The sequence below is a fragment of the Adiantum capillus-veneris genome, chromosome 3 (assembly GCF_014529385.1).
Source record: "Adiantum capillus-veneris isolate H3 chromosome 3, ASM1452938v2, whole genome shotgun sequence".
Lineage (NCBI taxonomy): Eukaryota > Viridiplantae > Streptophyta > Polypodiopsida > Polypodiales > Pteridaceae > Adiantum > Adiantum capillus-veneris.
In genome coordinates, this window is record NC_140933.1 from 137,496,354 (window position 1) to 137,508,805 (window position 12,452).

Sequence of the window (12,452 nt, forward strand, 5' to 3'; positions counted from 1 at the left end):
TGTGCTAGATGTGTGTTCCTAGTACGTAGGTACTAAGAGTCAGTGTCTGCTAAGACGGTTTATGGCTTTTGTCGGTTTTGCAGGCGTAATCGCGGTTGATTACAATGCTTTCAAGAGGGGGGTATGTCACAAAGTGATGACGTGGCGGACAACAGAAACCCTAAAATTCCTGCAAACCCTAATTTCTGCCAAAAACCCTAATTTCCGGAAATCGCAAAGGCTCTTAAAAATATTTTAAAAAAAGTTTTTTTTTTTTTTTGGAAAATGATGAGCGACGCGAATTTTGCCTTTTTTAATATTTTGCTTTTTTTAATAAAACAAAAAGAGAAAAGACTCTCTAAGAGAGAGAGAGAGAACTGATGCTTTTGATTTTAAAAGCTTTTGGGGCTCTGCTTTTGGGCATCCCTTGTAACCTTTAAATTAGTGGTGAGGGCCTCACTTCTCAAGGCATCTGGACGCAGAGTCTGAGAGTAAAACCCTAACCACTCTCTTGTACTTTGATCTGATGAATATAAAAAGAAATACCGAAAGGGGCGCCAGTCTTTGGGGCCAATATCTCTAGGCACGGAACTCCGCCGGGCCAGTGCAAATCTATTGTGATCTGTGAATTGTTTTGAAGTGGTTATTTGGTGCTGTCGCGGTAAATTCTTGACTTGGAGTGTCCAAGTCTGTTACACCTCGTGATAGAAAGCCTGGTGACGCTTGGTCTTCATTTGGGTGCAAGGTGTGCCAAATTCTCGAGGCACTCATAAGGGTAGTTGCTACCCTATTTGGTGAGTCTTGCACGAGGAGCTTGTTTGGGAGCTCAACAAAATCAAAACAGAGATCATCTTTTATTTGCATTGCATGACACCTTGTAAGTATGTGCATGGCCATTGGCTTAATGTGTGAACCCATCATCAAAGCTTCAAATTCAACATTGCAGGTATCAAAGAGCTCCTTGGATGGGAAGAAATTGTTGGCATTGAGAAAAAACCTCTACACTCAAGGACACAAGCGGGGGGGGGGGGGGGGGGTGTGTTCCACAAAATGATGACGTGTCATGACCACACCCAAGGAAGATCAGAGCAAGAGCCGACTAAAAAGGAGTTGAGCATCCTAGGTGTACTGCCTGGATTTCGCGGCGTGAATCGCAGGGGGCTTCATGGATGGTATTTACATGGCATTGTACGGCCTTCAGATGTGGTAGTGTACTGATAGGGCTGATGTGGCAGGTTCAACACTGTGCCAATTATAATAAACATATTACTTTCATCTGCTCCTATGAATAAGAGGCCAAGGTGCCATTAGCACTCAAATGTTGTATCAGATGGTGGGAGATGAAGTGTGTGGTCATAAAGAACGATTGTTAAAGCGTTAGTTCACCAATTATATAAAAAAATACCACCAGGAACACCTAGTTGAGGGGCCAGTATCTTTGAGGGTGGAACTCTACCACTCTATGTCTTGTCTAGAATGTTGAAATATTTCAAGTCCAACATAAGGAAAGAAAAGTGTTAGTGAAATTTAAGAACTACCCGGCATTGGATGCGAAGTGGATGGAGGAGGAGGACCTAGCAGATACTCCTCAGATTTTGGAACTTTACCTTGAGGCTTTCGGTTTAGCTGCATCTACATCAAAAGATCCCGTAGATCAACAAGGTTAAATCTGGTGCAGACGGGACTGATTACCTAGATGGAATAAAGCGTTAGTTCACCAATTATATAAAGAAATACCACCACGAACACTTAGTTGAGGGGCCAGTATCTTTGAGGGTGGAACTCTGCCACTCTATGTCTTGTCTAGAATGTTGAAATATTTCAAGTCCAACATAAGGAAAGAAAAGTGAAAGGTAAAGTGATTCGGCGGTTCTTAGTGAAATTTAAGAACTACCCGGCATTGGATGCGAAGTGGATGGAGGAGGAGGACCTAGCAGATACTCCTCAGATTTTGAAACTTTACCTTGAGGCTTTCGGTTTAACGGCATCTACTCCAAAAAATCCCGTAGATCAACAAGGTTGAATTTGGTGCACACGGAACTGATTATCTAGATGGAATAGAGCCACTGATTTTCCTTTGGATTTCAGGGACACTGCTGTGCTGATAGTATTCTGTTATATGACTTGCGTATCCGTGCACATATACTTGGCATTGTTGGCCATGGTGTGGGAGGCCCATGTGATGAGGCCCCAGCCGGTGTTGTAGAGATTGTCATAAGATTGCATGCAAATGCAAGGCCAGAGGGAGAAGACAAAGTTGCTTTTGTAGATGCATTGGTCAATGATTGGGAAGGAGATGCCTCTCAAGCTCAAGGAGCTGCTTCAATGAGTATGCATGATAAGGGAAGGACTAATGTAAGTGGCTCTTTCAAGTCCAATGTCGGGTCCTCAAGCAAGAAGAGGAAAGCACAAAAGCAAGCAGACCGAGCCTTACGCAGGTTTTCTTATGCTGAGGATGTTCCTACATGGAAAGTAAGGAGCCCATACTTTTTGCACATGGTGAAAGCGATTAGACAAGCAAGTCCTTCGTATGTTCCCCCCCTCTTACCATGCTTTGTGCACCACAGAATTAAATGAGGAGATCAAATTAGGAAAGGCTGAGATCATGGGTGTGTTGTGCGCAAGAAATGGAAAAGACATGGATGCTCTATTGTGTATGATGGATGGTCTGACACTAGGCGCAAGCCTATCATTAACTTTTTTGCATGCTCTATTCATGGGTCAATGTTTTTGAAAGCTGTAGACGCATCTGGGGAAACAAAGACATCGGAATACATTTTTAAGCATCTCAAACAAGTTATCAAAGAGGTTGGCCCAGCAAATGTTGTACAGGTATGCATGAACAATGCAACCAATTGTGTTGGTGCTAGGGAGATGATTGAAAGGGAGTGGAAACACATTTTTTTTACCAGATGTGCTTTCATTGCTTGGACCTTTTGTTTGAGGACATTGGCAAGATTGCTTGTGTTGCAAAAGTGCTTTAGGATGCAACAAAGATTGTCACATTAGTGACAAGAAAGTCTATTGTATTGGCATTGTTTCGGCAACTTAGCAAGAAGGACTTGGTGAAGCCATCAACCACTCGATTTGCATACTACTTTATTATGTTGGCCAATCCTGTGGATGAGAGATGCATGCAAGGTATGCGCAAGCTTATGATTGATGAATAATTTGTGAAGATGAAGAGATCCAAGACTAAAAAATAGAAGTAGAGGCTCAACCTCCTGGCATAAAGGGGGACATTCAAATTGTGATCCTCAGAAAGACCTTAGGGCATCGCTTTGATTTGGCTTACACCCTATAGGGCAGTGCGTCTATCTAGCTTGCACCCTATAGGGTAGTGCTATTTCTTTCTCTTTTCTCTCTCCCTATTTCTCACAATAGCACTAAGCTAACTAGACAAATCCCACAAGCACTTAATTGGCCTATGCGTCAAATTACAAGGGCTTGCAACCTTCGCCCTAAGTAAATGCACTTGCATTTGTCATTTGGTGTAGTTCTAAACTTCAGAAATATTAACCAGCCACCATAGCCAAGCATGCTTCAGCTTTGACATCCTTCATTCACACAATATCCAAAAGCTTCAACAGAACAATCAATCAATGTGCAAAAGTTAAAAATTTCTTACATGCTAACATCTGATGTGTCATCGTAACTTTAAAAAAGCTTAAATCCGGATGCTATCTGATGTACTTAAAAGCAAACTGAATCCTTTTGAAACATACAAAACTCCTTCCCCTCTTTGGGAGCGGTCTCACCCAGGAAGCATCACGTAATAAGTGTTACTCAGAAAAATGCTTACATCAGGATGCTAATATCTGCTGTGCATTTAATCTTTTTGCAACATACAAACTCCATTTTCGACTTTGAGGGTTGTGAGGCACCACATTCCTTGAAGCATGTTTAAATCAGGATGCTAGTCCCTGAAGTACTTGAGGGTGCACTAAACCATTTTTTACCATATCAGACTCCCTTCACGACTTCTACAGCAGAAGCGTCAGAAAAAGCAGTATCTGTGATGCCTACCTAGTGCATGCTTAAAAGACACCTGGAATCCCACGCCACTAAAATGCAGACTTTCTCAATAACGCAGGTAGCATGCAAACCTGTCTGATAAGCTCCGCATGGACACACAACCTCCAAAATCCCAGGCCACTAGAATGAATAATTTCTCAATAATGCAGAATGAGAAGGGTAACATGCAAACCTGTCTGATAAGCTCGGGATTGTTCAGAAGGCAAAGAGCGCTCCAGAGGGGATCATTGATGTTAGCGCCCAGGTGCTCGAGGTGCGTGGCGAGGCCACCATCGATGATGAGGCAGCCACCGGCCTGCTTGAGGAGCTGTTGAAACCGTTGAGCGCGCGTCATCAGATGCAGAGGCATTTATATACAGAGAGAGAGAGAGAGAGAGAGAGAGAGCTCCTCGAGCAGGGAATCCGGGAGAGAGAGAGAAGAGAAAGTAACCAGTACCTTTATTAAAGCAGAGGTTTTTTGCTTTTATAACAACGCAGGTTGATTGCACGTCCCGCATTTCCACGTGGACTCATCCACTCTTCTTGACCCCCGGGCCCCACTCTTTTTGACTGCATACACTGCACCTTGAGAAAGGTGACCCCATACATTGCACCCTACTGCGCTGTTTTTACTCGTCCATTTTTGTTCCCCCCTTTTGTAAATTCGGGTAGGCATGGGCACACTGAGTTCCACTCAGTGTTCGGGAAAAATGTGTCTCTGCTTAATATCGTGCCGTTTTCAATTTCTAAAATGCTGGTTGAGGGCAAGGGGAAAAGGAGAAATTCTGCCCCAAAATAGAGAAAAATAGTCTAAAAATCTAAAAAAGTAACCTAATTTTCTAAAACTTCCTCTTGGCAAATTCAAGGAAAGGAATTTTGTATGTTTGGAAAAATGATTTTTCCCGAACAGTGGTTCCACTCGATGCTTGTAGGATGTACCAGTTGGAGGAAATTCAAAAAATGTTGGCATTAATTTGAAATGGAAATGGGACGGGTGGGAATGTGAGGATTGAGAAGGGGGAGGCAAGGCACGTGGATCCCATGCATTTCTTCTCTCTCTCTCTCTCTCTCTCTCTCTCTCTCTCTCTCTCTCTCTCTCTCTCCACCTGACTGAAGTGGAGATGATGGACAAGAGGGGAGAGCAGGGCATGTGTGTGTGTGTGTGTGTGTGTGTGTGTGAATTCTCTGATAAGTCAGGTGATGCTGTGTAGACACTCGTCGTGGCCGATGTCCCCGAGGGGATCTTGTTGCAGACAGCTTGTGACAAAGAGATGGAGATGACCAGATGCACAGACCTTTGTGCACAAGGGAGTGGAGAAAATCATGCACATGGGAGGGGGCACGAGGCAGAAGGGCGAGAGAGGAGGACACGAGACAAGAGTCCATGCGAGCGGATATTCTCCCTTCATAGATTTTATTTACTGGCGACCCAGTAGTAGAAAGCCAGTATGTAGTAGGGGGTACCCAATTGTAGAAATTCAAAACATGAGCTATTAGTGAAAGGAGGGAAAAGGGAAGGGTGATTAGTGGAAGGGGAAAAGGGAAGGGTGACTGCATTCTCTGTGACACACGCGTGGCTCTCTCTCTCACCTTCCCCTTCTGGATGGCATCGTCTCTCTCTCTCTCTCTCTCTCTCTCTCTCTCTCTCTCTCTCTCTCTCTCTCTCTCTCTCTCTCTCTCTCTCTCTCTCTCTCTCTCTCTCTCTCTCTCTCTCTCTCTCTCTCTCTCTCTCTCTCTCTATGTACTTGCGAGAGCGGATGCCCAGGCTGCTTGTCGTAGTAGACACACATGCTCTTTCTTTCTCTCTACAAACAGGCAAGCCTGCCTGCGTTCATGGCATTCAACTTGCCCTTTGCCTCATCCTTTCACAGTTAGCCGAGAGAGATTCGAAGGAGACTCGATGCTAGTAGTAGGGGGTACCCGGCTGGGAAAAATGAAAAACAAAATCGAATCAAGCGAGATCCGGTGGCGGACGTCGAAATAGGCAGAGATCATAGGAGGGTGAGCAGGTGTTGGAGACGACGGGCAGACAAACACCATGCGCAGAGTGCAGCAGAGCAAAGGGACGGGTAGATGATTACCATGGGATCAAGCAAGATCCGGTGGCGGACGTCGAAATAGGCAGAGATCATAGGAGGGTGAGCAGGTGTTGGAGACGATGGGCAGACAAACACCATGCGCAGAGTGCAGCAGAGCAAAGGGACGGGTAGATGATTACCATGGGATCAAGCGAGATCCGGTGGCGGACGTCGAAATAGGCAGAGATCATAGGAGGGTGAGCAGGTGTTGGAGACGACGGGCAGACAAACACCATGCGCAGAGTGCAGCAGAGCCAAGGGACGGGTAGATGATTACCATGGGAAAAATGAAAAAAAAAATGAATCAAGCGAGATTTGGTGTCAAGCGTCGAAGTAGGCAGAGAGAAGAGGTGGGTAAGCAGGTGTGAGAGGCGACGGGCTGATGAACACCATGCGCACAGTGCACAAAGCAGAGGGACGGGTGGACAAACACCATGCGCATAGTGCAGCAAAGCGGAACACGACCTGCACAGTAGCAACAGAGGCACAGAGGTTGAGGGTTATCTTTTTCTATTGCATGGCTTGCCTTTTGGAGCAGCTGCACGCATCGATCAAGTGGTTAGGGGAGCATAGAGTTGGTCATCATTCAATCGGCGAGAGATCGAGCCTAAGTTTCATTTTGTAAGGGTAGCAAATCCCTAGCTAAGTGGTAGGAAAGAGAATCTAGAGGAATCTTTGGTCGAACTGAATAAAACCAACAAGCTGCCAGTAGTTAAGCTGAGATAAAATCAAAAAATCAGGGGAATCTCAAATGATGCGGGGATGGGGTGCAGAGGCGGGTGGAAGCAAAAGGCGAGAGGGGGCAAAGACCATGTAAGCAGGGGACAGAAGAGGGGGAACAGAGGCGGAGGGGGCAAAAGAACAGGCAAGCAGGAGGCGGAGGGGACAGAGACGCGGGGGGTCACGTAAACAGGATGAGGGTGGTCATCAACTGTTTTTTTTTTCAATAATGTGGAAGCCATGGAGCGTCTGGGCGATGGCCTTTGTGGTATATGGTAGCGGAGGTAAAATCCTGGCCACATCTGCCCGGGTTCAAACCACCGTTTTGCTGAGAAACGGGGAGCACTTAACACTGAGGAGGAATCTTTGGAGGATTCCTCATAATAAGTTGAGACCTTGCTAGCAGGGGGTACCAGCTGGCGAAAATTCCAAAAATGAAAGGAATCTTGGAGGGTGCCCATGAACACGAACTCGGTTGTGAGAATTGACAGGCGCAATACTGAGGCCGTCCGGTTGAGGGCAGCGAGGCAGGTGGCAAACCAGCGAATGTTGGAGGGGAAATGAGGGGAGGCAGCGGATGCTAGGCGAGGGGACAAATGGCGAGCAGCAGGATAGGGGATAAGTAAAATATTGTTTATATATAGAGAGAGAATCGCACAGGAGATAACCATTTGCGCATGTTTGAGTGGTTAGCAGTGAGATTTTGTTATGTTAGGTGAGGTTGTGGGCTCAATTTGCGCAGCTTGAAAGTATTAAAAAAAATTTGAGAATCTCACTTGATGGAGGTGGGGTGGAGGCGTCGTGAGAGATAGAATGAAATTGATGCGAGCAGAGGCAGAGGCGGAGAACAGATGAGGAAGTGTCGGGTAGGGGGTAAGGGCCATGCGTAGGAGAGATAGATTTTGCAGAACACTGAGTGTGTTGGGGAGTTGCAAAGAATTATTCTTTTTTATATTTATGTGGGCGCAATGGAGGCACCGAAGTGCATTTGGTGAGGTGGTCACCGCAACGCTAATAGTAAACAAAACTCACCCACGCGAGATCGAAACCTTCTAGAGAGTTTTTGGTTGGCACCCATACAAGGGTTGGTTGAGGAGTGGAGTGGTTTCTGCAAAGTTTCGGTCAATCAAAATACAGACGACCCAGTAGTATGTGTGCAAGATTTAGGAAAAATCGAGCTAAGTGGAACCTAGAGAAGATTCCATGGTTGGAGAGGAAGGGAGAAGGTGAGGAAGAGATGGCGGGTGGAGAACGTGGTAGTAGAATCCATGGCACGTCACTTGATAGGTGCCTCTATCTCTCGCTCTCTCCCAAAGCTATGGAGGCGGTTTTGTCTCTCTCTAGAGGAAGGCAAACCGACTTTTGCTTCTCTCTCTCTCTCTCTCTCTCTCTCTCACACACACACACACACACACACGATCTGTTGAGAGTGCCTTTGCTGGGTCTGCAGAGGAGGAGCAACTATCGCTCTTGCAACAATAGCTCTCTCTCTCTCTCTCTCTCTCTCTCTCTCTCTCTCTCTCTCTCTCTCTCTCTCTCTCTCTCTCTCTCTCTCTCTCTCACACACACACACACACACACACACACACACACATGCGTGCGCGCATATGCGATCTGCTAAGGCCTTTTCTGGGTTTGCAGAGGAGGAGGAGCCATCGCTCTTGCAACTGTAGCTCTCTCTCTCTCTCTCGGTAGGTGTGCTGATGTGGAAGGGGGGATAATCGGGGGTATTCGAGTCAGAAATGTGATTTCTTTTTTAGTTGAGCGAATAGGGTGATGAGGTTTATTGAAAGAGATTGAAAGCATGTGGTTGCACCCATGATGGAAAGAAAAGACTCTTGAAAATCAAGGAAAAGCCATCACATCTTTCGGTTGAAAGGTGAAAGAAATACTCCCCTTTGAAGTTGCTCTAAATAATACCTTAACCCCTTCAATTTTGAATGGGTTAATGGGGTTATTGGCAAGCTTCTACATTCACTCATGGCTTCCAAAATTAGTGAGATTCTTGCATCCCTATCCACCCACTACCCCTACTCCTCTTGGGTGTGACAACCCTGTGCGAGTGGGGCCAGTGAGGAGATAGAGTATACCAACAATAGAGAATGCACAGTTTTTACTTGGTAAACCTAATGTGATTTTTCACTTCCTCGACACAAGAGTGAGCCACGTGGAGGGAAAATTTGTCATGAAGGTCGTTGAGGCTCGCTATTTTTACTTGGTCAGCCTAAAAGTTTTTGTTGAAAGGAGGGTAGAGGTATTAGAGTTCAGGCATCTCTCTAGATTCCTCCAATTGGTCCCAGTTTCTCCCAGGGACAGGTGTTAGGGAGTGAGTACTGTTCTGTGACTGTGCGCGGCCAGTGTGAGTAGGTTTCTCATGTCAGGTTGTGTCTAGCTGTGTTTAGCCTTGGGTTTTGGCTTGGTTCCATGGCCATTAGGCTCCTGCAGGCTGGGGGCATTTTTCCCAACCTTTCTAGTATTTTTTCCACTTCCCATCTGGCATCTGGTGCTCTCTTATTCTCTATTCTCCCACTTACCAAGTCGTGGAGATTGGTGGATAGCTAGCCGGCCTGGTATCTGGGGGTTGAATAGGTGTGGGTAGGCCACAGGAGGTGGGGTGTGTGCGGAGCCCTATGATGCAGGACGCCCCCATTGGGCAGCCCTAGGAGGTGTATGGAGGGCATGGCGGGCATCATCCCTAGCATTTTTGTTGGCTGCTCCCATCCCTAGCATTTTTCTTCACAATGAGCAAGGCGGCACCGCCAGGCACATGATGGCCAGTAGGGCCATTCCCCTAGCATTCTTCTTAGAGCATCTATACGGAGACAATGTGATCACCATGATGCAAAGCACCACAATAGAGGTGCATGCACTGGAGAGGAGGTTCCATGCTCTCTACTCGAGACATTATTCCCTCTTTCTCCAAATCTATTCTCTTGCTAGGAGGAGATACCGCCAGAGCCTCTCTTTCACAGGAGGCTAAGGCAGCCCATGTTGAGACGGTGATAGTGGTCTCGCATGAAAGAGCAATTGGCAATGTCAGTAGCAGTCGTAGTTGTGCATACCTCAGGTCTATCCAATTGGCATGTAAGAGCTATGTTGGACCACCCTTGGTCACATTTTGTTATCAACATGGAGAGCCTTTCCCGAATCTCTCTCTCTCTCTCTCTCTCTCTCTCTCTCTCTCTCTCTCTCTCATTCCCAGATGTCCTGTCTCTTTCTACCTAAGTGATCTCTCTTCTCCACAAGTGTGCCTTGTCCACGTGTGTGGCATTGCAGGCGTTCTAGATTAGAGTCGAGGTGACCACCCAATCACGAGCTAGTTCTTGTCTGCATCACATCTTTTGTTACCACCTTTAACATGGTATCAAAGCGCTATGGTGATATGACCACCTTGGATGCTCGAACTTGGCTGATCTAGTACCATTTTTGACTGGATTGAGAGAGAAGAACCTTGCTATTTTTTCCTACTTTTCTCCAAGTTTGGGGCAGATTTGGGTATGTGGAGGCTATGGATCCTTGTTTACGACTTCCCCATCTTTACCCTTGTTTACCTTAATCTCTCTTCACCAAGGGGAAACTGATGGAGGTTGCAGGATGTGTAGCAGTGCTGGATTGCTTTGGATTTCCCATATGGAGTCATGTTGTCGCACCTTCCCGCAAGGGGAGCAAGAATGCAGTCATTGGATCTAGAGGGGGAGCTATTCATTTGTAGATTCTTCTTCAGAGAGAAGTGTTTCGACAGCAATAGAATATTCTTCAACACTTCTAGAGCAGGTTTCTATGGCTATGTTTCTTCAAGGAGATGGATTGGGAGATTTGTTGTGCCTTTTGCAAACGCACGTCTTTCTTGGAATTGTTGACGGACCGATGGGTAGCAGGTTGATGACTCGGTTGCACTTTTGTACCAGATTGTGGATTATGGATGACAAAGGGGAGTTATTTTCTTCTTGAAGAAGAGGATGTTCGTTGATTTTCTCTTGTCCATCTATGGATGGAAGTTCCAGTTTCGACTTTTATTGACTCTTGCTCATCTGGTATGCAGCAGCTCAGGTGCATATTATAGTGCATGTGTTGGAGTTGGTTTTGACAGGTAGAGGGGGATACTTTTCTTCCTAGAAGCACTTCTTGTTTGCATCCAACTTTCTTGGATGAGGTTTAGATGTGGAACATGTGGTGCCATTAGTCGACAATGAAAACAATGCAGGAGGTTTTGTTGGAGTGTTGACTTCTCATACCTCCATGTTCTCTTCTTCCCAGATGGTAGTATGGCCCTACAAATCTGGTCATTCCTTTGCCCTTTTGTGAGCTTACCAGTACCAATTGTGGGACAAGTTTGTAACCTTCTATGGCGGGTAGTCTTGATGTTCAACAACAGACTTGTCGAGATCCTTTGGATGATAGGTTTTCACCTAGCGATGATAGTTGGTGGGGGAGGTTACGAAGTGAGCTCAACGAAGCGATCTTTTTTTTTCCATCCCACCACCACTACCTCCCATTGCCGCCCCTTGGCGCCCATCGCCACCCATCATCCTAGCCCACCATTGGTGGTTAGTGGTACTAGCTTACTACCACCATGTGCCGCCCCTACTCCTACCACACTGCCCATTGCCGCCCCTCCCTCCAGTGGAGTAGCCAAGGACCTCTCTCTCTCTCTCTCTATCTTCTTGACTCTCTCTCTCACTATCTATCTTGCTTTCTCTCCCAGACTCTCTCTCTCTCTCTCTCTCTCTCTCTCTCTCTCTCTCTCTCTCTCTCTATCCATGTGTGTATGTGTGTGTGTGTGTCTCTGTGCGTATACTTTTCTATGACGTTAAAATTCTCCTCTCTTTCTCTCTCTCTAAAAAAAACCCAAGACATTAGTGATTTTGCTAGTGCCATCGGAATTTTTTGTTAATCAGACCCTCTCACCCCTCCCCCTCTCCTGATCCGTCCAACCCATTCCCTCTCTTGCCCCCCCCCCCCTCTCTCTCTCTCTCTACGTCCGCCCCTCCCTCTTCCCTATCTCCGGTCCTTCCCCTCCCCCCCCTCTCTCTCTCTCTCTCTCTCTCTCTCTCTCTCTCTCTCTCTCTCTCTCTCTCTCTCTCTTCCTCTTCCATTCAATCATAAATGGAAGGATTGCACAATGCGTCGCTTGGAAGTCGGAAAGAGGGCTTATTATGCATTTGAGAACATGTGCAATGCTGGAGAGATCAAGTGTTGGGCTCTCAAAAAGTACCTCTTTGACACATCGGTGACACCGGTGCTTCTTTATGGAGTGGAGGTGTGGGGTGGTAGCATCAGGAAGTCTACTTGGAAAGCGTTTGAGAATGTCCAAAAGCGTTTCTTACCAACTTTCTCCAAGTCAAAGGCACAAACACCTTGCATGCTCTTACTTCTTGAGTCCGGATCGCTTCCCATTGAGGTCTTGGGCATGCAAAGGGTTGTGGAATACATGCTTAAGTCACAACTTAGCCCTTTGTATCGACTTCCTAGAATCGCATATGAAGTAAGTCAAAAGGTCCAAAAGACATGCAAGAGCAAAATACAAGTTTGGGGTGGATGCTTGACATCAAGAAATGGTTTGGAAGATGGGATGCATGTCACTTGGTCAAGGATGCATCGATCGACTCCCAAGTTAATGAGGCCTTCTTACAACGCCAATGTATCACGGCTTGGGAGAAA

General features: G+C 46.3%; 1 protein-coding gene across 1 annotated transcript in view; it reads right to left on the reverse strand.

The window, feature by feature from the left end:
- LOC147461795 (homocysteine S-methyltransferase 2-like) overlaps nucleotides 1–4,445 on the reverse strand; it is a 31,754-nt gene extending 27,309 nt beyond the window's left edge. The window contains exon 1 of the mRNA XM_086509249.1: nucleotides 4,187–4,445. Coding sequence (XP_086365375.1) covers nucleotides 4,187–4,363 — 177 coding nt within the window. The 5' untranslated portion in view covers nucleotides 4,364–4,445. The remainder of the gene's footprint in view (nucleotides 1–4,186) is intronic.
- Nucleotides 4,446–12,452: the final 8,007 nt, after the last annotated feature.